Genomic DNA, 27,312 nt, shown 5'->3' with positions numbered 1-27,312 from the left:
TAGTCTCTATTCTAAGAATTAGCTTTATCGCACTCGACCATCAGACTAAGAAATCACGTCAAACTCGCGAATTCACCGCTAGAATTTGGTTTAAATCTTTCGCTATTAGTATACTGTCGCCGTACTATCTAACACACAGTTGAACGTCCTTGAAATGTTGTACAAGCCGCCATCGCAAAGAGAGATACCTGCCGAGGACAGAAACTTGCCCCCTAAAATGGCGGCAAATACGGAGGGAACGCCTACTCCCCGCCCCCGCATGCACTATCGCTATACATACTGTCCTCCCTTTCCTTCGCGTCCTACATGTACTGTACTTCCGCCCGGAAGTACATGGCGCGGCGGAATGAGGTCTGGCTACACGAGAATAGCTAATCTCTTTTATCTGTTTAGAATTCGAAAAAAGGCTTCTCTCTCTCTCTCTCTGATCTGTCTATCTGTTTGTAACATCAATCAAGCCAAAACTGGCGGGCCAATCGCCACGAAACCGTGCATTACGACTGCATTCGACACCACAATCATTGACTAGTGAATGAATGATATATTTCTGTCGCACCTAGCTAGCAAGGTACAGTTTCCTCTTGGAGCAAACATAAAAACAACTAAAACATAAGACGTACGGCTAACAAACTACAAATTACATAGACTCGAGCCATTCTCTCCCCGCCTTTGTCATTCACCGGATTGGTGAGGATTGAACATCCGGGAATGACGAAAGCGCGGCGAGACTGCATGGTCACGAGTCTACAAAATACACCAGCTACAACAGACAGCACAAACTACAATATATCTACACCATTCCTGCATGCAACCTTTTATCTACAGCTAATCTAAATAGACCTCTCACCAGATAATTAACCGACTGTCATGCTCTTTGTAAGAACTTAAATAAAATAATAATTTTAATTGAATAAGTCCTCAAAAAGGGGGGCTAGGACTTACTCTAGCCCACAGTATGTATGTATGTATGTATCATCATGGTAAATTCAATCGTGATGTCTACTGGTCAGTGACAGTCGTGACGTCGCCATCCTGTTCGAGTGGCTTCCCTCAAGCCTTGGTGGCAAATCTTTGCTTGCTTGGTGCCCAAGACCAGCCTCTGGTGCCACCTGTGTTACGATAGCGCCAGTTGGCCACCCCACGTGAGGGTCTCTAGCTCTTGTGCCCATTCTTAATTAGAGGAATCAAAGTTTACATTCTTGGTTTGCATTTGTTGATTCGTCATAAATCTTTTAAAGTTTGTACTTTTCATATCGGGTTTTTTAAAACTAAAGCACCTGGACCATTTGGCTAAGAAAAGTTGAGAGCTAAAAGTGCACTATTGCAATCCACTATTACTGAGATGATAATACAATAATCATATAATGCATTAACAAATATTAAGGCATTAGAGAAATTCTAAAGTAGAAACTAACTAAATCCAGACTCCTGGAATAACAAACACGTATTAATTAAATGTGAAGCAAAGAGATATCATTGTTTTGATGAAGGACTATTGCACGTGCAATTTGATGTTTTGAGCAGTTGACGCTTACAGTTCATCTTTCCCGTTGCCATTTTCAGACGGCTTTACTACATCACGCTTCCGTCGTTTTAGATTGTTTTCAAGAGAAGCGAAATTTAATGAGCTCTAGGAAATAACAAGACACTGCAGCTCCGTTAACAGCAAATTTGCAAACTTGAACTCACCGCAACCCACTTTGGATCACCATAGATAAAACCGTGAAGATTATTTTGAGTTTGGTCATACAGTGTGCGTCCCGATCCTGTGTTGATATCAAAATGTGCCCGAAGTTGTGCTTGTGTTTGTGCTCCACTCAGTGAGCTAGACACGTAGTATCTGGCAATATAACTATCTGGTAGGGCCAGAGACCAAAACCGAAGCTACAAGAAAAGTGAAATTTCACTCAGAAAAGCAGTCATTGTCATGCAGCTTTACCTCCTCTATATATCCGTGAAAGAACTGGAGCTTATGATTTCGAGCTAAGTAAATTCGTTCGGTACCCTAGATGTAATCAACACCGATGTGTTATTACTGCATTGTAACTGATAACAACAATAAGATGAGATACTAGATTATGAGCACAGAGCATGTCTGTTTATTAGTAAACACTGGTTGCTACCCAGTGTGCACTAAACATGCTTCACATTACCGTATTTACAGTAATATAAACTGGCAGAGGACATGAAACCGAAGCTTTACTCATACACTTCAAACCTAAACAGCAGCATTTGTCATTGGGTTACATTCGTGTGGTGTAATGTGCAATGGAGTAACTGATCCTGCCAAAATGACCTCATACACACAGATATGATATATACATGTGTATAGGTTATTGTACGATTAGCATGCTATATGGCTTTACAAGCCAAGAGGCGGGGTTATCAGCCGAGGCAAAGCTAAGGGCTATAACCCTACTCCAAGTGCTGGTAAAAGCCATCTAGCATGCTGATATGATAAGTAATTTATAGTATAATACCATGGTCACATGATCTGTATATGATAAATGAGAGTGTGACATTAACGAGTAATTTACTGCACACTTGCCATGCAATACGTCATATGTGCCATCTAAATACGCTCATGACTGGTCCACAAGTCACGTGACAATGATATACATAGTTAATATTATTTAGTAAGATTAATGGTATAGCATCTATTTACAAACTGAATAGAGTAAGCTTTGACTCCCTCCAAACATTAAATTCTCAAATATGTTTTCCTGCTTTGCTTCAGATACATGAATACAAACGTATACAATATATATTAGTCTATTGTTTCAGTCATGGTCAAAAGGTAACAATAAGAGTAGTCTCGCATAGCCAGACCCTTCCTGCCTACATCCCACTGGCGGATGTAGGTGGGAAGGGTCTGGCTATGTGAGACTACAATAAGGCCACAATGAAAAATTGTGGGTTGGGGTAACCCACCCACACGTGTTTGGAGGTCCGTTCAGTTTTGTGTGCATGCACTTGTCTGGTAGCATGGCGTCTTTTATTGCCCTCTGCGTTTCCGTAAGTGAGGGAACATGCGTTTTTTAAAGATGGGAAGGTTAGGGTTAGCGAGCAAACATATGATGGTGTGTGATTCAACTGTGCGTCCAGTGACATGGCTGTTGTGGTGTAGCCTAATGTTAAAAGTGGGCGGTGCGTAATACATTAAAATGGACCAATGACGACAGACTCATCACGTGATTTTTAAATTTTTTAATGTATTTGTGTAGTTTTCGGAATATATAGATCAGTAACTTTGATAGAGTCAGAAGCAAAAGCTAAACTTTATGGTGCAAGAGATCAATTCTAGCTCTAGCTAGTCTGCAAGAACGAATTTGATGATAAGCAAAGCAGTCCACTACTTAATTTGTCTAGATCCACTTCTGCATCACAGTATATGTGAAGGAGTCCAAGATGGAACAAGCGACTTTGGATCGAAAGCGGACCTGCACACCTAAGCGGGCGGTTCATCCGAAATCCTCCAGCCTACGAGCCTAAGTGATGCCTCATAGCCCCAGGAGTTTCTGCAAGAGTTTCACACTCACTGTCTTGCCATTATGTGAAAATACCCATTGACGAAGACTGTAATCACAAGAATGCCTAAGGCAGGGAGTAACAGAAAGAAGGTGGACAAGTGACACTAAGCATAATGCTGAGGCCATATTTCAAACCTTCTTGCCTAGGTGGTTTGTGTTCCAGTGGCGGCAGTTTCAAATCTGTGTTGAATTGACATGAAGCTGTTGTTGTTGTAGCATTAGTTTGCAGTGTGTGGTATGAATGTGGTATGTCCATGCGCAAGTGCACAAAAAACCAGAAAATCACTGCCCACCCGTCTTCCTTTCTCAAGTATTACCCAACCCGACAATTTTTTCAGTGTGGCCTAGTCAGTCATTAGTAGTCATAATTGTCCGCATGCTAAGGTCACATTGTGCCTATTCACGTCAAACAAATTCCAACGTTATAGCCATCTTTCTACACCCGCAGTGATGAGGTATTAACAGTAGATGAAATATTTATGCATTTTACTTGATATGTCTGCACGTTGTATGCTGTGTCGACGACGGTGCCGTTTAGTATTAGAGACAACTCTGCAGCTGCAGCAAACATGGTTGTGAAAGAAGCAGTTCTACACACACACACAAACACACACACACACACACACACACACACACACACACACACCACACACACACACACACACACACACACACACACACACACACACACGCACGCACACGTACTTATTGCTTCAAATCGTAATCCGACGTGATTCCATTCTCCGCCCTCTACACGGTCTGAACTGTGGACGTATTTGTTGCTCAACACACCATGAACAAAACTGAAATAGCAATGCAATTATGTGTAGTAAACATGATCGAGGCTAGAGTCTGTTTTAGATTCTTACTTGTTCTCGATATACAAACAGAGTGCACCCTCACGAGTACAAATGACAGGTCGAATGCTGTCACAACAGTCCTTCGGCACTCGAATCCATGCATCAACTGTAAAGCTACGATAACAGACCAATCAGTCTAAGTCACAAGGTAGCTGCTCTTGCCAGTCTGCCTATTGTGTGTGTCTGTCTCTTCTCTATTTACTCACAACTGACCGTAATGTAGGAACCAGTCATTACATCAAAAATCTGCCTCTTTACCTGCTGTCTAGACTAAGGCTGGAAGCTTCAGGAAGATCTACGCTGTCGTCAATCCCATCGAATTCCAGAGCGTGATTGATTCTAATCAACAAGGAATACAGTGACATACATATATGGTATATGTCTTATACATGTATATGTGTATATAATTGAGTCAAGCTACCTACTCGTGTAACAATGACCAAGGAGACTAGAGAAGTTGTCCCTAAGATTTGAGAAGTGTCACTCACAATAGGTGGTACAAGGGAGCGATAAAAAGTTGAGTGATTGAGGAGTGTGCAAGTGTGGTATTAAACTATTAAACTAATGTCTTCTGGTGCACATGGAAGTGGTTGTTAGTTTGCGATTAATTGATGTAAATCCTTTACCATGATTGCAATCTCGTTAAGGCTATAAGAAGAGACTATTGTTATGATACTGTAGATAAAAGAGGATATTGAGCTATCTGGGTTCATGTCTTGGTCAAGTAATTTTCATGTACCATGAAACCTGTCCGTGTGAACACCTGACAAATGGGGGCACCTAAAATGTGGATAGTTGGTGGGACGGTCCCTTGAAAACTTAATACCTTTTCATGCATTTGAAGCCTGGAAAAACTGGGCACCTGTACATTATGAGTAGTGGACACAATTCAATGACCTAACCGTATATTTATGTCTTGGCCTTTGAACGCGGACACCGAGAGACATGCACTCAGGCAGTCTTCTGGAAACATGTGATTGTCATGCAACATGCAACACACACACACACACACACACACACACACACACACACACACACACACACACACACACACACACACACACACACACACACATGCAGGCTTTTGTTAAATTGCATGGTGCTGAAGAAAAGAAACAAGTTGCTATGCCTCTTAAAGGAAAAATTGACGTAATTAAAGCCTTTGAGTCGGGTTATGATCACCGAGACTTGGCTAAGGATTTTGGCATTGGAAAAACCCAAGTTGGCATCATTTTGATCTGCTTTAGTAATACATACAAGTGTATTAGGATTGTCATTACATTGCATACAAGTACATGGTGTACATGGATCGGTCTACATGTACAAGTGCCAGTCTGACAATTAGAACCATCTGAGAATTAGGGGCAGTTGAGAACAGTCCCTTGGGTGGTCGTCATTCACACACTCCACTGTACGACCTACTTTGTTTCTAATTAATCAGATGGTACTTGAGCCAAATCTCCCAGAATTTTAAAATTTTCGTATTTGAGGCCCAGCTAACTCAACTTGGAACACATTGATTAATACAGGTGCCCAATACAGAGAAATGTTGATATGCAACTAACCTTTCAGCACAAGTATACTTCAAGTTTGACCAAATGACATCTTGTTGTGAGAAGCTGAACACACCAATCCGTCCACCGGCAAACATAGAGTCAAACAACTGCCCCGTGTCCACAACTGTCCCATTCTCGTCTTCTATGACAACACGAATGAGTCCAACAGAAGGACGATGAGAGACAAAAAACTTGTAAGCAGTTCGATGCTGCCATGACATGCCGCTAGTAAACAAGACTTCAGTCTGCATAAACCAACGAACGACAGTGACACTACATCATCAACTAACAGTTCAATAGAATTACCCGAAAGTTATAATACCAATTTAACGAAGATGTTGATTCCCAAATGGCATTTCTCAGGCACTGCTCACTTCGTGGTGAACCGTAAACTTTCTACAACAGTTAAGTAATATATTAATGTATATTAATTATATGTGTTATGTGCAAAGTGTGGATATGGACAAGCCATGGATGTGTAGTTTTTCCGGGTAATTTGAAGGTCAGTGTCAGGGTTAGAGTTTACGGTCAGGGTTAGGAATGCATGGTTTGTATTGGCGATCTATGGTTTGTACAGGCCATCTATGGATTGTGTTGGGTGATCCATGAATTGTCCAAATCTGCACTTTGCGAACAACAGATACATTGTCTGAGTCTGATTTGCACCTTTAGTGAAAACCCTCTTGCTGTTGCTCGCCAGCAGCTGTCCTGAAAGTACTCCTCTTGTTTGTTTTTCCATGTCACAATGTAAAAGTGTGCAAAGTTCTGGTATCCAAACACGACACCAATTAAATCGGTATCGAAGTCTGTGTCAACAAAGATTGTGCCGCTGAAGTCGACAGCTTGAAACCCTGATCTACCTGTTACACACAAAATGCCAATAGCTAATTAATATCAATTATACCATCTTACTCAATAGAAACGCCGGTGACGTCGACTTCTTTTGTGTGATTTCAGCTCCCTTGATATCACACAACAAGAACAGTCAGTTGTGGAAAGAGTAACGATACGATAGTCATTTGTGTCATAAAATGAGAGTTACCATTTTTACAATTATTTGTATCCTTGTAATTCATTGACAAGCCGCAGTTCAACTTGTATGTATGTATGTAAACAATTAGCACGTGCTACTCACTTGATTGGCCATACACAAACGTCTTCTAACGTATTTTGCTGTGAACTGGAAATGCACGAAGTCTGTCACGTGAGCTGACATGCTACTAAGCATATTACTCATTCAAATATCGTCTGGTGAAACAAAGGTCTAGTTGCTTTGCTCCGCTTGTACTGTACACTAAAGGTTTTGTTTGTATGCCCATTACCTCATTTATACATCGTCTTCTAATGGGGTAAGTGAAGTGGTGTAGTGGTGCTGAACTCTAGTGGTGCTGAACTCTAGTGAACTGGTAAGTGTACAAAGAATAGAGCAAATAAGTAACTACACTATCTGTTGTTGGTAATCGAATTTTGAGTTTCTTAATTTGTTGGAAAATCCAGATGTGCAGTTTTAGTATTTCTAGTGTCAGACAAATGTATGTTCACTAAAATCTGACCTCGTCGGTTATTATCCATTCTGCAAATGTTTGGGGAGTGACATCGATTGACGTGTTGAAATGCAATGAGAAATTGGTGCGAAATATTAAAGGATTGATAGGGCAGTTGTCATCTGTGTCGACGATGCCGTCGCCATCAAAGTCATTCTGACAAGAATCTCCCCTGCCGTCACCTGAAGCATTGGAACATTAGTGGCAAACAAATGCACAGACAGACAGAAAGGCAGGCAGGCAGGCAGGCAGACAGACAGACAGACAGACAGACAGACAGACAGACAGACAGATGGACAAACAGATTGACAGACAGACAAACAGATGGCTGGACGGACGGACAGACTGACAGACAGACAGACTGACAAAGACAGACAAAAACGTATAACAGAAAACAATTTACCATCTGTATCATCCTGGTTAGCATTAGCAACAACAGGGCAATTGTCCAATACATCATCTATCCCATCATTATCTCTATCTGAGTCACACACATCACCTATTGAATACAAGATGCAATAAATTTAAAAAGTTTATGAGATGATGACACACTATCTACATTCGCTTTCTTGAATTAATCATTTCAATCATACAAAAGTTTGATGCAAGATCAGTTGCATTAATTTAACAAAATTTTCTATGCAATTTATGCAGTAATCAAAGTCTAATAATGTAGAATACCCAGAATCACCACAATAATTAAATTAATTTAATGCACCAATTGATAAAGTACATGCCAATAAACACATACATAACAACAACAACAACAACAACAACAACAACCACACTAGTAAATAATATTGATTACCTGTGCCATCACCATCCACATCCAGCTGATCACTATTGGGATCAGACACGCAGTTGTCAATACTGTCCTGAACACCATCCTGATCACTAAAGTAGAATTCAGAAAGCAACAACTATGACAATCTGATGTCATTTATTACCTGTCTGATGAGCTATCACATCGATCACCAACAAAGTCTCGATCATAATCTCCTTGCTAAAATATAAAACACCCTTATATAAATAGCAGTCATTTCATAATGATAACGATAAATACATTAGAGCTGGATGCTGTTGGACAATTGTCACACACGTCGCCAAAGCCATCTTGATCAGTATCAGTTTGATTTGAGTTGTAGACAAAGATGCAGTTGTCGATGTCATCATTAACACCTGTACAAAACAACTACTGTTACTACTGTAACTACTGCACATAACTTCTAATTTACTTAGTAGGATTTTCTACTAAAACTTGTTACTGTGTTCTTCAGAGTCAAAAATTAATGATATAGAAACAGGCTGGTGCACAACCTGGCATTTGTTGCCTGTTGCTGTTCATGGCGTATTGTACCCCCAAAACCAGTAGGTTCGATTTGTCAGTCTTCCCACCCACTTGCCAGCCTGTCTGTCTGTCTGTCTGTCTGTTAAAGACATTCAGCATTATGTTCATTAATGTAGAAATTCTAGAACTGTTGCCGTCTTGTGACTAGATCATGTAAGTGTTTATCAAAGAATAAAATAATCTGTTAGTCTGTCTGTCTGTCTATATAAACCTCTGTGGGTGAGAGGGAAAAGAAAGAAGGGTGAGGGGTTCTCCTTGCCAAGTATGCCTGGATTAAACCTCAACTAACACACAATTTATGAAGAAATTCTGCCATTTGACAAAAGCAGACATTCATATCACTCATTTTTGGAGATCGTGAAGTCGCTCAGTTTTGCCATAATCCTCCACCCCTAAAAACTGCATACTGGACACAACACAACAGAGACAAAGACATTCCAATTAATGCATGGTATAGGGAAACAATATTTGACAAAGGCATCTTGATCATGAGGGACTATCTTTCTGAGAATAATTAGCTGAGGGAAGACTGAGGCTAATTATCAAAGAGAAAGCCACTCATAATCGAGGTCCAATAAAACATAGATATCAACTGCCTACCATGCATTAACTGATTGTTTCATGTTTTACTCAGCTTTCTTTTGAGCTGAAGGCGTTTATCTGTGATTTCATTGGTGAAGTGTTGTCAGGTGATAGGTCTATCCTGCCTTGGGTGTGTTTCGGATATGTCGCCTGGTTTGAAGATGACTGTCTTGTGGCTGCCATGTGACTTCGTGTTTTTTCATGTGGCCGTTATGTGACTTTCATGTGGCAGAAGATCATCACAACCCAACCATGTCCTATACTAACCACCAATATACAAAGAATCTGAGGGGCTGCTATGCAAAGGGTCAATATCAACAAACATCCTAGGAACGGGTGAACAGAGATACAAACACGCAACAAAGTCAGCTTTATGTTTCTGTCTGTAATTTACACTAAATAAATCCGTTTTCTGTTGGAGGTATCCTATAGGTAATTAGCCAATACTAAGACATACCATCTCCATCTCTGTCGTGTTCGCACATATCACCCAGACCATCTCTGTCAGAGTCTAGTTGCATTGGATTTCTTGTATCACTACCATTGTCTGCTCTTAGCAAATTCGTGTAATTCCAACAGTTGTCACAAACATCACCAACACCATCTCCATCAAAATCAGCTTGATCAGTGTTATACACATAGCGACAGTTATCCTACAGTTAATGAGCATCAATATATACACAACACTGACAAAATATTTAATTGTCCCTCCTTAGATTAGTTGACCGTTAACGAGATGTCAATTTTGTGACATCACAATGTAACACCCTAATAGACTATCATACTATATGGTAAACCAAAATTCAGTTTCGGCAGCGATCTACTTTGGTAAAACTCCTAGGAAGCTCAAGACTTCTGGCAGGATGCACAGTACACTAGAACTACATTTAAGCAGTTGTGCTACACAATAGAAGGTGTGCACTACATAGTTAGAAAATAATTACAGTAATTTACCATGTTTCTTACATTGCTGTTGGCTCCTAGGGGTTTCACAAATTTAGGTAGTGATTTAATTTAGGTACTTCACAGGCCATACGGAAATCACCGAAATAAATGTCGCCAAAATTTCTTGGTTTACGGTAATCAAAAAGAATTTACTTTATAGTTGACCCAGCCATCGTTGTCAATATCATCATCACAGGCATCTCCAAACCCATCATTATCAGCATTCTCTTGACCGCTATTTGGCTTGTCAGGACAGTTATCCTATTTGATATATCACAACCAACACTTACACATTAACTGAAATCTCTATTGTCACGAGATGTAGCAACATACCTTGTAGCACAACCTGTCTATACAAAACAATCTTTCATCTGGAAATCCATCAAGATCGGTGTCTTTACCGCAGTAGTAACCATTACCAGTAAAGCCGTGCATACACTGTACACACACGGAACATAAACACATGTTTATCATGTCTACAAATAAACGAACTTCACAAAAATATTTTCCGAGAGCAGTTGTTACACATAAAGCATTTGGGTCACAACTATGCTTGCCCAGTTCACAGAAGTCTCCCAGAAGGCAACCTGTGTATCCGTTTCCAATGTACCCTGGCTCACAGGCACTACAACTGAAAGTACCCTAATGTTACAATAACAAACAAAACACATTTTACATCAGGCATGTACACGTAATCATATTGCATTGACAGCAAGTACACTAAAATGTACATACATGCATATGTATACACACACACACACACACACACACACACACACACACACACACACACACACACACACACACACACACACACACACACACACACACACACACACACACACTAGTGGCAATTTGTCTACTGCAGTGTGGTTTACCGGTTCATTGATGCAGACAGAACGTGCTGCACAACCTCCATCGTTGACCTCGCACTCATCAATATCATCACACACCTGCACACGACTTCTAGACAACTGCATTTGAAATTGACCATTTAAGCTAGAGCACACCTGCTTAATATGCATTGCATGTTCTACTCCAACACCATGTGGCACATGACCAGTATACCCCGGTGGGCAAGCACTACACATGTAGCCAGGATATGTGTTAATGCATTGTGTCATCACCGAACAAGGAGTTGACTCAGCACACTGCAAGTCCATAAACCAAGCAATTTTGCATGTTAATTAAATAAACAGTTATTTCCCATTGACAGCAAATTTGATCACCTCATCAACATCAGTGCAGTCGGTGCCATTTCCTTGATATCCTACAATGTTACACACGTGCATAACACATCAATGTAAATGAATATTCTATACTGTATTTCTTTGATTAGACACTGCCATTAAAAACAAGGAATAAAAACATGTCCACACAATCTTGGTTGCATGGCTTTGAAGGAAGCACACAGACACAGACACAGACACAACCCCCCCCCCCACACACACACACACACACAAACACACACAACAGTTACTCTCTCGTTGATCATTCGCTGTCTTTATGTGCATGCAGTTACTATTACATGTTTCCTGTTGTAGATATTAGTTGAACAAGTCAAGGACTGTACAGATTTTACAACAATAGACTTCCTGTGTTTCAATGTATGTATGTCAACTCAACATACTAGATGGACGCCCAATAATAGTAAAATAGATGCCACCCTCGTTTAAACGACAAGCTAAACCCAGATATGTGAGATGTATTTATAAATAAAGAGACTGCTAACACACAGGTTGTACATATTGCAACACACAAGTAAGAATGTACACTTAATTTAACACAAATTTCAAGCTACAACAATGTCAAACTTCTTACCTGGTGGACATTCCAAGCATGAGAACGAAGGAGTCTGACTAACCAGATTGATGCACTGTACACCAGGAAAGCACGGCCTGCTGCGACAAATGCCTTCACAAACATCATATTGGACGACCAAATTCAATAGCAAGATATTCTGCTCGTCTTACAGTTGTCACTCAAACTGCAAGTTCTACAAATTCCACATTCGTTGTCAGGATCTCCACTTGACCACTCGTTGTATCCACAAGGTTGACAGCCATCTTTTCCATGAGAACTTCGATAGCCAACAGGACAGCATGCACATTTTGTATTACTTGTTCCATTGCTATAGAACCCTTTTGGACATGACTGACATCGAACTAATAGTAAAGACTCAACTCTTATCACGATGACAGTAAAACACACATTGACATGTATACCGTTATCTACTTCATATGTCCCTGCCCAGCATTCAGTTCTCTTTCCTCCTAAACATATGCTGCCCACAGGACAGGGAACACAAGCTTCTTGACATTCCTACATCAAACAACAATACAAGCCAATGCAGATGAAATGCAGTCGGCGCTCAGACTTCAGACCTCAATGCCACACAGATCTGCATAGTAGCCACTTTGACATGGATGTGCACGGCCGTCACTGCAAATCCAGCCTTCGGGACACACACTGCATTCCGATGCAAGACCGTTAGAATATTCGCTTGGTATGTTGTTGCAACCAGAGTCGTTTCGAGCACATCCACACTTGTGCCGTAGCCCATCACCATTACAATAGTAACCAGCAGGGCAAGGAAGACATTCTCCAGTCACTATAGAAAACCATGATGAATAATCCAAAACACGATCCAAAATTACACTAAACACACACTTTAACACACTCTTTGTTTAGACTCTAGAATGACTCTTGTGCAAGAAACTTGCAAAGGAAACATCTCAGACCATATATTGCATAAACTACATATATTAACAATGCTCAATAATTAGCGTGATTGAAGTTGTAAAGTGAGGCTTTGGAAGAACTTAAAGTAATCCACTGTATGTTATTAGGAGTAAAAAATCACAGTCACCATAATAATGCACCAATCACTAACAATCTGCCATAAATTACAATGAAACTATATAACTATGATACCTTCATCCAGGTAATATGGACCCGCAACCATCTTCAACTGCAAGGCTGAAAAATCAATGAAGAAACTGCTTCCCTCACATACTTTCTTAACAACGACGGTCCCAGTTCCAGTCAGTGGAGGTACGCCTAAGTCTGTTGCACCAACAGTTACAGTAACCTGGTAAGTTTCCTTCACAAATCTTCTTGCAGATACTGCAACGACTGAAAAATTAAGCTGACTGTTGATGCCAATGTCATTGTCTGCAGCAGAAACGTTAACAATAGGAACTCCACTTGAAGCCAACTCATCAACTGTAACTTCAGCAGAACTAAGACTCACAACTGGAGAATTGTCATTGTCATCAACCACATTAATCTGAAATCAAAACATGAAACTACTATAACATACCATTGGAATAAGATGAAAGACTATACCATGACAGCAATGATGGCAGAAAGGCCATGATTATTAGCACTTGCCACATTCACAACCAACAAATAATCTGGATCCTCCTCACGGTCCAGTACCGTTAGAACTGTAATTTCCCCTGTAACATTGTTCAGCATAAATTTTCCGTCGTTGTTTTCCTCTAGTATGGTGAATGTGAAATTGAGAATGCCTTCAAATATCACATTGTATGGCTTAATAGTAACCAAACCAATTGGTTCTGTAAAATTGGCATTTTCTTTAGCCTCCATCTCTACAACTTGGCTGACACAATCAAGTGCCTTAATTGTAGTTGCAACGTGGAACGATGATGTACAGCTGGGGCAATGATTAATACAAGAATGACGTTGGGCATGAAATATGTCCATTCGATAAAACCGATCAACCTACAAAAGCCATTAGAACAAGCACGAATATATATTATTGTACCTACTTCCAGTTGTCTTGACAAAGACAGTGAATTTAGCCCTACAGTTGAATTTAATCCTTCAGTTATACTTCCTACACAAGCTGGGATGTGAGGGTTGATTTCAGTGCCTCCATTTCTTACTGTAGAGTTGCCAGAATCTACAATCAGCAAAAGTAGCCTACAACTAGCTGATGTATTGCTCTAGCAGCCTTTATGTTGTGTCAGTGGTATTAAACACAGGTATTAAGACAGCTAGCACAACTGTACGTGACACTGGCTACAGACACAGATGCCCATAAACACAAGTCAGAACCTCATGACCAATCCAGCAACATTAAGTTGAAGAGACCTGACGAAGTGGAACTATATAGAAGTGCCACTTGTTAGCTGGAAACCAAAACGGTGATAAAATATTCTGTAATTTGATTACATAAAACAACTAAAGGACAGCCTGACATGCATCTACCAGTATATCAATGATTATACAACACAATTTCTTAGTACATTTGTATGTGCAGTCACGCTATACCTTTCATACCTGGCAAAGTAACTCCTTGGCACAATGACTCATGGGTGCCTCCGAGATCAATGACCAGAGCATTGTCCACGAAGACCCAAATATCATCATTGCCATATACGACTATTTTTTCATTTCCTCGGTAACGAAACGCAGTCCGAAACACAGATGTAAATCTAGCAATACAACATACCACAAAATATTTGCAGCTTGCAAGTGCTTAGAAACACAACGTTTTTCAAAGTAAGAATTTTCAGTGTGTACGTGTAATAAGAAAATTTTTGTATACCATCTAGGTCTTCGTGTGGTTACAACATGTCTAGACATTATCAAATCATATTAATCATCAAATCATAAAAACATGTTAATAGCACTAAAAGTTAAACGTAACTACCATAATCATTGATCAATGTACAATGCCTATCAAATTCATCAAACCACTTTGATCATTCGTTAACTATTTCAAGGTCTCAATTAACCAAATGTCAGCACTATATATATATATATATATATATATATATATATATATATATATATATATATAGGGTTGAATCCTACATAAACATTCTAATCAAACAAGTAGTCATGCATCCATCCATCATGTTATATTTAATGTAGACGTTTATAATTTTGTATGTTTACAATGTAGACAGATATGCTTTGCTGAGTCCTTTCTAGTCATTAAAGTTTGAAGTTGTCAAGCAGCTTCTCTTTCTGCTTGTGTGTAGCTATTTCAAAGTAGTGAGGTAAACGTCAAAGTCTTCCAAAATCACAAACAGCTTGTGTCTATACGTCCAATCACATACCAGTTGCTTTAACAGTCTATACTACCGCTCATCCCTACCGACCATTATTTTAATTTAGTCTCAACCATCATAATGCTCAAATGTTTGTATTAAAAAATGTATATTCATTTCGTTCTAATGTACGTAGAGTAGGTCATTAGGTCATGTAACCAATTGCTCCCAATCTGCTTAATCTAATCATAAGACAACATACCCAAAGTTGTGAAGAGTGTCTTGACAATCCTTCAAGGTAGATGTGCTGTTGATAAAACCCTGTGTGTCCATTGGGAAAAAAGAGTCACTTTGATAAACCAATGTAGTGCCTTGTCTGTCTAGTCGCAGCAAGTGATTATATTGCCTTCTGTTGTCATCATCATCGTCATTGGCATTGCTAAACCAGCTGAAAAATTCAGTGTATATTGGCTTGCGCTGATTGTTCAGCACTGGTGCGGTGTATAAATGTGAGCTCACAATACCAAACAAAAGACCAGAAAGAGGAGCTATAGACGAGAAGCTTGGGGCATCAACAGCGTCCATTCTAAATAGATAAATGATAAACTACAGCTGTTACTGCCTGTTGTGCTGACACAACTAAACACTTACTCGAAGTCACGGTAAACAGCATCAAGAATTGCACAGTTGTCATTACAAAGCACTAAACAAAAACACCGGTAAGAATGCACACACAACTATGCAAAAAAGCTAACAAAACAAAACTACTATATTTGACTGTTATTCAACAGTTACAATGGTGTGATCTGTTTTCCAGTTTTCACAATACAAATAAGAAATAAAAAATATGTTGTAAAATGTTGAATTTCTTACGCATTAGATATATTAATTCACAAACTACATTATACCGTTCCAAAGCAGCAGCAACAGCGGCAATCAGTGCGCGGGTGCACGTGCGCACACACACACACACACACACACACACACACACCTAAAAAAATCCTAAAAGTCAGGAGCTGCCTCTCAGAGGTCACGCCCCCAACTGTTAAGCTGGGCCCTGTGCACTACTCAGGAAACTCTGGGACTGCGCTAGCAAACTCCTGGAGTCGGGCCAGGCACTTGCAAGAGCATCGACTTGTGAAGCCAACTGTGGTGTAAAAACCCGAAGTCTCACTATGACCCCAGTGGCTGATGTCACGTCACAGCCGATGGCCGCTAGGACCCCAGTCAATAACCAGGTACTCATTTATACTCCTGGGTTGAGAGAAGGAAATGTGTGTTAGTTTCTTGCTTAAGAAAATTATGCCATAGCTCGCCATCACTGTGACTTGAACTTGAAACCCTTAAGGTCCCGGATGTACACACTCCATAAGATGACTCTCTAAGCAACTGAGCTATCACACACACACACACACACACACACACACACACACACACACACACACACACACACACACACACACACACACACACACACACACACACACACACACACACACACACACACACAAACACTACCACCATTATCTAATAATCATTACCAACTACATCTAACATCTAAATTTTGTACATGTAACAACAAGCTGCACAAATTTCACTTGATGAATAAGAAATACAAAACATCTGCTGCACAACAAATCTACCCACAAAAACACATAATACACCTTGAACAGTGAGTATCATTGATGATCGAATCTCATATCCAGTAATGCTAACAACAACACAGTCATATTTCCCTTCATCAGTTGTCTCAACCGAGTAGATAGACAAAGCGCCAGATGTCAATTGTGTATGTCGTGTCACAATAGTTCCATCTTTGTACCATGTGATGGTTGGTGTTGGGAAGCCACTGGCAGAACAAGGCAGCACCAATGATCGCTTCTCAATGATTGTAACATCACTTGGTTGACTAGTAAACACTGGTAAGACTAAAAGTAAATAAATTAATGTATAATAGGTATACTATATGTCAAGGTAAAATATTTCATGATCATCTAGTCATACCACAAATAAAGTCTTCACTGCTGAGAGTTGAAAAGCGAACTGCCACATATTGACTGGTCTTGGAACATGAATACAAATGTTCATCTCGAAGAGAATGGCTCTGCAAAAATTCAAAAAACCATAGCATATTGCATGAGCAATAAAAGGGATTTCCATAAACATATCTAGAAATTAGAGCATCTCATGATCCAACTGACGTGATAAATTAAGATCATAAGTGTTACATAATGCCAGGATTCAGTCCAGCAAATACACCTTCTTGCAACGCATTTAATTCATTGTTGGTTAGATCCCTGGATACAGATATATGGAGACAATTAACACTAGCAAAAATTTTCTAATATGAAGTGTTTGTAAACTAACAGGCGTTGAAGGTTTTCAAGACCTTGAAACAGAAATGTTGCAAGAGATACCAGTTTGTTCCCATTCAGATATCTATAAGAACAGCAATTACAAAACTAGCTCTTTCAATCATGCCAATAAAGTCATAAAATCTTAGAAACTGCATGCTGTCAAGATCCACTCTTAAGCAAGATCTTCTGATCATGCAGACCTTCCGCTTTGGTACTGAAAAACTAGAGACCTAATCACTCAATCTTCTGTTGTATTTAGTATACAGTTTAATCATATAGACTATAACATAGGCAAATGCAACAAGCGTTCTGGCTTCAACAACACAGCAGTTGTAAGTATAATTAATCAAAGTTCCATAAACAAAAAGACGTTGTGTAGAGCTTCATGCTGTTGTCATTTGCATTGTATGTGCGTATATGTGTACTAACATGTCCTGCTCTTCAGGCTAATTCAAGTAAAAGTGCAATAATTCATCAACAGCTATGTACCTGTACATATTGTACAATTTTAATATGAAAGGATTAGCAAGACTTTAATAACGACCACAAAATATAATAAATACAAAATGACACAAGCAAGCATAGCCAAATTAGCAAAAGAACAAAAACATGCAGAAACCTCAATCAAACACAACAGAAAATTTAAAAATTTAATCAACATTTGTGTACTGTAGCAAATAAGAAACAGCATTTCCCTGCTCACTGACTTATCTATATTAATTGCTAATAAAATTGATTTTGTCAAGAGTCATAATCTCAAACTGAGAAGACTACCCGATTACTACGTATGCGTTACTTTGACTACAAAGGCTGCCAAACTAGGCTTAAACCCATTCAAAAGCAGGTAATAAAACACATAAAACTTCTGCTGCAACAAAGCAACAGGAATTGTTCAAAAGTGTTAGTTAGTAAGATTATCATAATTAAAGGAGAACTCCCACGCTAATGCAAGTTAATGTTTAATCAAAGTACTAGTTGCCACAACTCCATTCGCATAACAACTTTTTGCCTAAGCCTGTCAGGAAGAGAGAAACAAGAAAGCAAAGTTGGGGGCGTGTCACGTGGGCGCCGCCATCTTGGATGATGACGTAGAAGTGTCTTACCTTCGCGCATGTGTACATTGCTGCGTAGGCAAATCTTGCGTAGGATGGTGTATTGCATTGCATACGGCTGTAATAATAAAGATAAGGACAGACAGCGTGGTGTGCGTTTCTATCGATTACCGCTTAAGAACAAACCATTGCTGAAAGAGTGGTTGTCCAAGCTTCGTCTGAAGGATCCGCCCTTGTCACAGAACAGTCGTGTGTGTACGGAGCACTTCCACTCCGACTGCTTTGAGCGAGATTTACAAGCAGAGCTCTTAGGAACTAAACAAAGGGTGTGCCTGAAGCCCAACGCTGTTCCAACACTCTTCTCTTTCGTAAGCAGTACATCAACGAGGGTGACAGGCAAGCGACGACAGCATGTTCACGTAAAACAATCCACGCTTCTATAGTACAAACTAGGAAGTTAAGAATTTTATGTAATGTGCAGGCTGTTACTGATATACTAGAACAGTCATCATCTAAAGCAGCTAAAGAGGAATCTGACCAAGAATTTGAAGGATTGGAAGACCAGGAGATACCAGAGTCAAACACTCTACCACTAATGTGTGATGCATCAACGCAGTACGATCTGTCACACATTGTGAATCCAGAAGAACATTCATATTGTTTAACCTCCTCTCCCATTCCTTCAGCTGATAGGGCATTTTATCCCCCTTCATTCTTGGTAGCGGCTGACCCAGGGAGTCCTACTGCTTCCTCGGAGGGAGAGGTATCACGTGACATTTATACTGGTACAGACTACGATCCTTTCAATGATACAGCTGCTGCAGACACATCAGTAACATCAGTTCAGTTAGACGAAACAGAAAAATTGCCACCAGAAGCAGAACAAAAATACATTGTTTTCAGTAGCTGCCTCCATACCCTTCTTCGATTCTGTCCAACCTGCGGAGCAGTTGTTGAAAGCACATCAGAACACTCACAAGGAAGCATGTTGACTGTGACACTGCAGTGCTCCAATGGTCATTCCATTACTTGGAACTCACAGCCATTAGTCAAGGACATTCCAGCAGGCAACTTATTAGCAGCCAATGCAATCCTTCTCTGTGGTGGAAACTTTGCAAAATTTTCGCAATTTGCCGATGTTTTGAAACTGCAGTTCATGAGTGAGTCTACCTTCTATCAAATCCAAGATGCATACCTCATACCAGTCATAAATGACTTTTGGGAAAAACACCAGAAATCCATTCTTCAACAGTTCAAAGACACCCCCTACGTCTCCTAGGAGACGGGCGCTGTGATAGTCCTGGCTATTCTGCCAAATATGGCACATACACTCACATTGAGCAGGAACTGGACTAATACTTGACTTCCAACTTGTTCAAGTCAGTGAAGTTGCCAACTCTGTTGTCATGGAACGCGAAGGATTTGAACGTTCACTTCAAAAGCTGCAAACTGAAGGCTTGCACATCAAACAAATTGCAACTGACAGACATATCCAAATTGCAGCTACCATGAGAAAGAAATACCCCAACATAGACCATCAATTTGATGTTTGGCATGTGTCTAAAGGAATAGCAAAAAAGCTGACACAGAAGGGAAAATCTAAGAGATGCACTAAACTCCTGCCATGGATCCAATCCATCTCCAATCACCTGTGGTGGTCTTCTCAGTCTTGTGATGGAGACTCCCAAATACTTACTGAAAAGTGGACATCAGTTATCCACCACATAGTAAAACGTCCACTCTTGGGAAGGTGCTAGCAAGTTTACAACATGTGAACACGAAGAGCTAACACGTGAGGAATGTGACGAAAAATCCTGGCTGAAGCCTGGCTCCAATGCTCATGAGGCCCTAAAAGAGGTTGTGTTAGACAAAAAGTTACTAAGAGACATACCAAAGCTCACCAAATTTTGTCACACAGGCATGCTAGAAGTGTTTCACTCACTTCTCACAAAGTACTGTCCTAAAAGGCAGCATTTTGGGTATAAGGGTATGATGACAAGAATACAGCTGGCTGCTCTGGACCATAATTACAACATTGATCGAGAACAAGCAACAACAAGTGAAGGAATCAAGAGGTATAAAGTTGTATTTCCTAAAGCTACCAAAGCCTGGGTAGCAAAGCCTATAGCTGAGACAAAATCGTATCAATACCTCCACAAAATTTCAACGTCTGTGCTGAAGAGAAGATCAATGGAGCACAATCCCATAAGGCACCACAAAGCTAAAGATCCACCAGTGCACTTACCCATAAATATAGCTGGGCACGAACAGCCTCCCAAAGAAGAGATTATACGCAGAACTAGTACAGTACTAGATTCAATTAGAAGTATTAGTCCAGTTTCCAGTTGTTTGTGTCAACTACATATTCATTTGTTAGCTAATACATCACTGAGAATCATTAGCATCTCTAAAGCCAACATAGTGCCCACTCTCTTCTGGAAACGCTCTGCGTTCGGCAGACACCACACACGATGGTATGACTATTCGTACACCTCTCCCCAACATCTCGTGAGCCCAGTGAGTAAATTGGCGGTAAGCCGCCAGTCTCAAAAGCCTACACAGAGAATTACCATGCACTAGCAGGTGAGAACGAACGTGATCGTTGCTTCAAATCATACCTGGCCGTAAGAGGTTCTGTAATGGAGCCTGGAGAGACGTTCATGACACCTACCGCTGTGCGTAGAACTTCATAGTGTAAGCAGACAGTGTGAAAACTGTCATGCGCTGTCGCACATCGCACGCCATGAAGTCTCCAGCTCAGAGCATCGACTTCCTTGCAGCAGATGCATTCTGTAATGCTCGGCATGACGATACACAGACCACAAGTACACCAGTCGGTGTTTTCTAGTCGTTCCGTACGCGTATCAGGGACATGAAGCGTTTGGTCATCGTCGTCGCTACCGCCAGAATCACTTTCTGACATATCTCTAGCGTTTCGAACAGGTTCAAAGTTATAAGGACGGATAGTTTCCATTGTTCTCTTCAGTCGCTGCGAGACATGCGCATAGGGTAAGACACTTCTACGTCATCATCCAAGATGGTGGCACCCATGCGACACGCCCCCAACTTTGCCTTCTTGTTTCTCTCTTCCTGACAGGCCTAGGTAAAAACTTGTTGTGCCAATGCAGTTGTGGCAACTAGTACTTTGATTAAACATTAACTTGTATTAGCGTGGGAGTTCTCCTTTAAGCTTCATACATGATCTACACCTCAGCAAAATTTCAGTTCCCTGCAGGCAATACACATGCAGACTGATATCCAAAATAATGTAAACAATATAAGAAACAACAATGTAGTGATTAGTAACAGAAATAGTTTAGGTATGCAATGTATGCATCGCCAAAAACAAGTTTGGCCTATAAATCCTTCCAGCTGCAATCCTAACAGTCAATACATTTAACACACCAGCATGCATTGTCACCTGATCGTGCATGTAGCTGTGGCAACAAACAATGTAGCCCAGAATTAAGTCATTAGACCATACCACAGCTTCTAATCTTTTTGGACAACCAATCCAACAACATACCAGCTACAAAGCTTAATTACAGCTACAAACGTGTGTCTGTGTGCTATATCAAGACAAGACATGTAATCTACTTTGCATTAAGCCAGACTGCTAAAAAATTTTAATGCTCAAATATGTGAACATAAAACTTGGATCGACCGATCAAAATAAAAAAAGTAATGATCGCGTAGCATTTTGAGCATGTGCAGTTTCATTGCACTGCATACAAACGTGAGTTAACAAAATGGGCACTAAAAACAAAGACGCTGATACCAGGCAGAAACGCAAAACAGTCACTAGACAACATGCATTGCCAACAATTGCAGAGTCATTGATACGTAGTTGTAGAATGTATATACCACCAAGTCATTTTACAGCAAGCATAACATCAATACACATGTGCACATCAAATATATTCTATTTTGGTTAACTTCAAAACTGGACGAGCATCAAGAAAATTAGTTGGTCTAGCCCTTAGTTGAAGAGTATAGATAAATTCACAATTAGTTACACTTATAGATATCTCAATGATGAAAGACCGGGAAACAGATCACTAGGTAGTTCAGTCAGTCAATTATGATTCAAATATCTGCACAACAAACTGTTAACTGATGTCTTTACAAGCATGTTTATCAATATCGACAAAGTATATAGATGTTTGAAACAAAGCAGTAACTTCTTACAATTCTTGCAATGCTGAAAGACCAGTAAACACCCTTTCTTGTAGTTCAGTCAGCCTGTTGTAATCCAAACGTCTGTACAAAAACAACTGCATGGTGATGGAAGTGTTCACATATTAACCATGGGCACAATATGTCTGAAAAGAAAAAGCTAGCAGCTCACAACTATCGTACTGCCAAAAGATCGGCAAACACAGCTTCATCTAGTTCAGTCAGCCGGTTGTTTCTCAAGTGTTTATAACAAAAATATTGACAGATGCAATTAATTAAAGCACACATTCAAACAAAGAAAAAGTTACACTAGCTTACAACAGTAGGACATGACTCAATCTTACAAAGTATGTAACGATGAGAGACTGGCAAAAACACCTTTAGGTAGATTACTCAATAAATTGTTGTACAAATTCCTGTGCAACAGACTTGGTGATAGATCCATGCACACGTTCAACAAACATTGAGGTATATATACTCACAGATAATGTAATGAAGAGAATCCTGAGAATGTGTCATTCTCCAGGGTAGTAAGCCTGTTGTTGTACAAATCACTGCACAAAATTTCAGTCATTTAAAATATTGTGTTAACTACTTTGCATAGCCAATATAAGTAACACTCACGTACACTTGATAAAGACGAGTGCTTGCCTTCAGAGCCCTGCTATCCAAGTTAGATATATGATTATACTGCAAATAGCTGTAAAATAGTTAACAAGTCAGCTTGGATGGTCATAACAAATATAAAAAAAAGATACAGGTTTTCCAGATTTGTTACATTCGACAACGATGCTGAATCAATTTTCGTGAGACGATTGCTCTGCAAATCTCTTTAGAAATAGACTCATGAGTTATGACTTTCAGACAAAGATATATAAAAATATACTGACAAGTCAACAGACAAAGACACATGTAGACAAAAACAAATTTACCAAAGACATGTAAATAAACACAAACAAAAACAATTAGCTCACAGATTCTTCAAGTTTTGAAGATTAACAAATGTGCTGTTTCCTAATGAAGTCAGAAGATTGTTGGATGCATCACTAAATAATAATTAAGAATGACTACAAAGCTCAATTACTTGTATAGATATACCCTACATACAATAGCTCCAAGAGTGTTAAATTGCTTAGGGATGATGGTAGACTTTGAAGGTCATTCTGAGACAGATACCTATACAGTCAGCAAATGAATCAAGTATCCAGACAACCAACAGACCAAAAGCCAACTCCGTACAGCTCGCGCAGTGACTCAAGAGATGCAAAATTGTCCTTTGACAACAAACCACACCTGTTGCCACTGAGGTCCCTTAGTTCATTAAGACAAAATGTGAAATCAGGCTTACACAAGCAGTCAATCAACTCACAAAATTCTCAACGAGGTAAACATATGAAATGATGTATTGCTGATGTCTGATATAGAATTGTGTTGCAAATGCCTACAATATTTGTAAACTCTGTTGCAATGAAAAAGCAGATAAATTATGTACACAAACCATACAATAGCTGAAGTGATGCAGCAACTGCCTGAAGAGCTGGAAAACGATTCAGTGAGTTGTGGCCCAAGTAACTATGCAACATTAAAACAGATCAGTCTGTAGATGAGCTTCTGCAACAACATGATAAATTTTCAATGCTGTATTTCAAAATTAATTTTCAGGAAATACTTAATTAACCTTGTGCCAAACTAACCAAACTGTCAACAAACATTGTCAGTGCAAATGTGATTCCTTAAATATGTACTAACACACACACACACACACACACACACACACACACACACACACACACACACACACACACACACACACACACACACACACACACACACACACACACACACACACACACACACACACACACACACACACACACACACCACACCACACGCACACGCACATGCACACACACACACACACACACACACACACACACACACACACACACGTGCGCACACAAACACACACACACACACGTGCGCACACACACACACACACACACACAACTACAGATGATACACAATTCCTGACTCACAAATATCGAAGATTTGTAAGACCATTAAATGAGCCACTGTGTACTGTTGCTATTTGATTGGATTGCAAATTGCTTAAACAAAACAAATACAGTAGGAATATAGCAAATAATTCAAACAACAAATGCTCACATTGAGTTGACACTTGCTATACCCTGAAATGCATTCACTGGAATTTCAGTTAAGCTGTTAGACTGTAAATATCTACATCAATATGATAAATACAAACTAATGAACAAATTGCAAAACCATTACACGTGTATGTATCTAGCTCATTCACTAGCTCACACCACACAGCACACAGCACACACACACTCACACACACACACACACACACACACACACACACACACACACACACACACACACACACACACACACACACACACACAACTAGAGATGATACACAACTTCTGACTCACAAATATCGAAGATTTGTAAGACCATTAAATGAGCCACTGTGTACCACTGCTATTTGATTGGATTGCAAATTGCTTAAACGAAACAAATACAGTAGGAATAAAGCAAATAATTCAAACAACAAATGCTCACATTGAGTTGACACTTGCCATACCCTGAAATGCATTCACTGGAATTTCAGTTAAGCTGTTAGACTGTAAATATCTACATCAATATGATAAATACAAACTAATGAACAAATTGCAAAACCATTACACGTGTATGTATCTAGCTCACTCACTAGCTCACACCACACAGCACACACACACATCCAAGCACACAAGCACAACCCAACACAAAGCTAACACAAGTTATCTACTACTTACAAACTTGTAAGACTGGAGAGACCAGTAAAAGAGTTGCTGTGAATAATAGCTATTGGATTCTCTTGTAGATTGCTACAAATATCAGTGCATAACAAAGAACAACCAAAACATAAGCATAAATTCTCACAGATATGTTACTTCTGCCAAATCGTGAAAAGCCAACAAAGGAATCTCAGACAGTTGGTTGGAATACAAATCCCTGTAGCAAATAGATAAACCATTACAGTAATAATTGTAATGTGCAAAGTCTATCTATTAACAGCAACAATCATTTTGCTATACAGTTTTCCCGACAAAAATTATACAATAACATTTGTGTTACAAAGTGTATCAAGCTCCATTCATCTCAACATATATCACAACATTTACAACAACTACAACAACAACAACAACAACAACAACAACAAATTCAAATAATGTTCAGACACTTACAATGAGTGCAAGTTTGTCAAACTATAAAACGACCCCTTGGCCAAAGTATAGTTAGCAAAGAGTGTCACCCACTCACACTCACATTATAATTAGAATAACATGTACAGGACACCAGTCTATCTCCTGGAGTAGTCCACTCTTTTACTTCATTTGAACATTGAACACACACACACACACACACACACACACACACACACACACACACACACACACACACACACACACACACACACACACACACACACACAATATTAACTAAATATAAGAGTAAATGATACGCAATTGCTACTCACAAATGTTGAAGGCTTGAAAGACCATTAAATGAGCCATTGTATATCGTAGATATCTCATTGTATTGCAAGGTGCTTAAATAAACCATATACAATATTTATAACAGCAAACCAAAAGAAAACCAATGCTTACATTGAGTTGATACTTGACATACCCTGGAAAGCATCCACTGGAATTTCAGTTAAGTGTGATCTCTGTAAATCTCTACAATAGCAAGATAAATAACAATTAGCATACAATAAAACAACAAGTTGTTACCATTTATTCTGAATGACAAACTATAATTATAGATACTGTATAAGATGAAACATTCCAGGCAGGAATTTATTTTGGCTGTTTGCTAAAAAACTGACAGTAAAAGCGGCATCCATTTTGGTGGTTGAACATCGTTGTTGGATAATTGATATACACTGTATGTATGATATTCTCTACCCACTAGTTAAGAGGCTGCAGACAACTTAGCAATTACAAAATTTAACTCGAATTATTCCACATCTTCATCATCTTCATGGCCTCGTTCTCATGCCCAAACTCCCTGCTAGACAGGGTAGGCAAACAAACGACAAACAGGCGTTTTACCATCTTCTGGTCTCATCCACGTACCACCACATCACCATGATGCCCGATCTAAGAGAGTGATAACGTCAACATATTCCAATTGCCAAATTAATGGCGGATTTTATATTGGCGCTCACTAAAAAATCTGCCAATCCGCCAAAATAAATTCCCCGCCAATATTTCATCATACGGTAGTTAACGCATTGCCAAAAGAAACAATTAGACTTACTTGGAAAAA

At 39.6% G+C, this 27,312-nt stretch overlaps 2 protein-coding genes across 4 annotated transcripts; both read right to left on the bottom strand.

Annotated features, from left to right (window-relative positions):
- Window positions 1-1,329: 1,329 nt before the first annotated feature.
- Window positions 1,330-26,707, bottom strand: LOC134190002 (uncharacterized). Of its 2 annotated transcripts, none has more exons than XM_062658402.1 (55): window positions 26,649-26,683; window positions 26,519-26,590; window positions 25,921-25,992; window positions 25,794-25,865; window positions 25,561-25,632; window positions 25,431-25,502; window positions 25,141-25,212; window positions 25,011-25,082; window positions 24,478-24,546; window positions 24,344-24,415; window positions 24,214-24,285; window positions 24,082-24,150; window positions 23,949-24,020; window positions 23,733-23,804; window positions 23,603-23,674; window positions 23,457-23,528; window positions 23,319-23,390; window positions 22,987-23,058; window positions 17,757-17,828; window positions 17,618-17,686; window positions 17,394-17,557; window positions 17,054-17,317; window positions 16,041-16,092; window positions 15,652-15,975; window positions 14,674-14,828; window positions 14,160-14,293; window positions 13,714-14,112; window positions 13,300-13,654; window positions 12,750-12,976; window positions 12,591-12,687; window positions 12,339-12,530; window positions 12,187-12,279; window positions 11,595-11,635; window positions 11,376-11,516; window positions 11,244-11,318; window positions 10,858-11,007; window positions 10,699-10,803; window positions 10,519-10,626; window positions 9,878-10,073; window positions 8,554-8,669; window positions 8,438-8,493; window positions 8,299-8,384; window positions 7,894-7,989; window positions 7,500-7,672; window positions 6,859-6,907; window positions 6,613-6,806; window positions 6,253-6,342; window positions 5,956-6,191; window positions 4,649-4,729; window positions 4,400-4,504; window positions 4,236-4,333; window positions 4,021-4,088; window positions 1,940-2,005; window positions 1,690-1,884; window positions 1,330-1,630 (listed from the first exon to the last, which is right to left on the bottom strand). In XM_062658402.1, exons 1-55 carry the CDS (start codon window positions 26,666-26,668, stop codon window positions 1,532-1,534), a joined length of 6,459 nt encoding a protein of 2,152 aa, XP_062514386.1. In that variant the 5' UTR covers window positions 26,669-26,683; the 3' UTR covers window positions 1,330-1,531. The 2 variants fall into 2 exon arrangements, 1 of the variants encoding a protein (XP_062514386.1); XR_009971563.1 differs by lacking the exon at window positions 1,330-1,630 and adding an exon at window positions 2,154-2,218 and having other exon boundaries at window positions 1,850-1,884; window positions 26,649-26,707.
- LOC134189974 (P2X purinoceptor 7-like) lies at window positions 20,102-21,835 on the bottom strand. Of its 2 annotated transcripts, XR_009971558.1 has the most exons (3): window positions 21,417-21,835; window positions 20,700-21,352; window positions 20,102-20,646 (listed from the first exon to the last, which is right to left on the bottom strand). XR_009971558.1 is itself a non-coding variant. In XM_062658376.1 (2 exons), exons 1-2 carry the CDS (start codon window positions 21,770-21,772, stop codon window positions 21,184-21,186), a joined length of 525 nt encoding a protein of 174 aa, XP_062514360.1. In that variant the 5' UTR covers window positions 21,773-21,835; the 3' UTR covers window positions 20,102-21,183. The 2 variants fall into 2 exon arrangements, 1 of the variants encoding a protein (XP_062514360.1); XM_062658376.1 differs by having other exon boundaries at window positions 20,102-21,352.
- Window positions 26,708-27,312: the final 605 nt, after the last annotated feature.

The sequence above is a fragment of the Corticium candelabrum genome, chromosome 14 (assembly GCF_963422355.1).
Source record: "Corticium candelabrum chromosome 14, ooCorCand1.1, whole genome shotgun sequence".
In the NCBI taxonomy this organism is placed as follows: Eukaryota; Metazoa; Porifera; class Homoscleromorpha; order Homosclerophorida; family Plakinidae; genus Corticium; species Corticium candelabrum.
The sequence above is the reverse complement of the archived record's forward strand: the minus strand, read 5'-3'. Positions and strand labels throughout refer to the sequence as shown.

What these genes read in the sequence shown, in the direction of transcription:
- LOC134190002 (XM_062658402.1), bottom strand. Translation starts at nt 26,668, where the DNA reads ATGTCAAGTATCAACTCAAT. An exon ending in ATGTCAAGTATCAACTCAAT is followed by an intron (nt 26,591 to 26,648) that starts GTAAGCATTGGT and finishes GGTTTATTTAAG; the next exon opens with CACCTTGCAATACAATGAGA. An exon ending in ACAACGTGCAGACATATCAA is followed by an intron (nt 2,006 to 4,020) that starts GTAAAATGCATA and finishes GATTACATCTAG; the next exon opens with GGTACCGAACGAATTTACTT.
- LOC134189974 (XM_062658376.1), bottom strand. Translation starts at nt 21,772, where the DNA reads ATGGAAACTATCCGTCCTTATAACTTTGAACCTGTTCGAAACGCTAGA. An exon ending in ACAGAACCTCTTACGGCCAG is followed by an intron (nt 21,353 to 21,416) that starts GTATGATTTGAA and finishes TTCTCTGTGTAG; the next exon opens with GCTTTTGAGACTGGCGGCTT.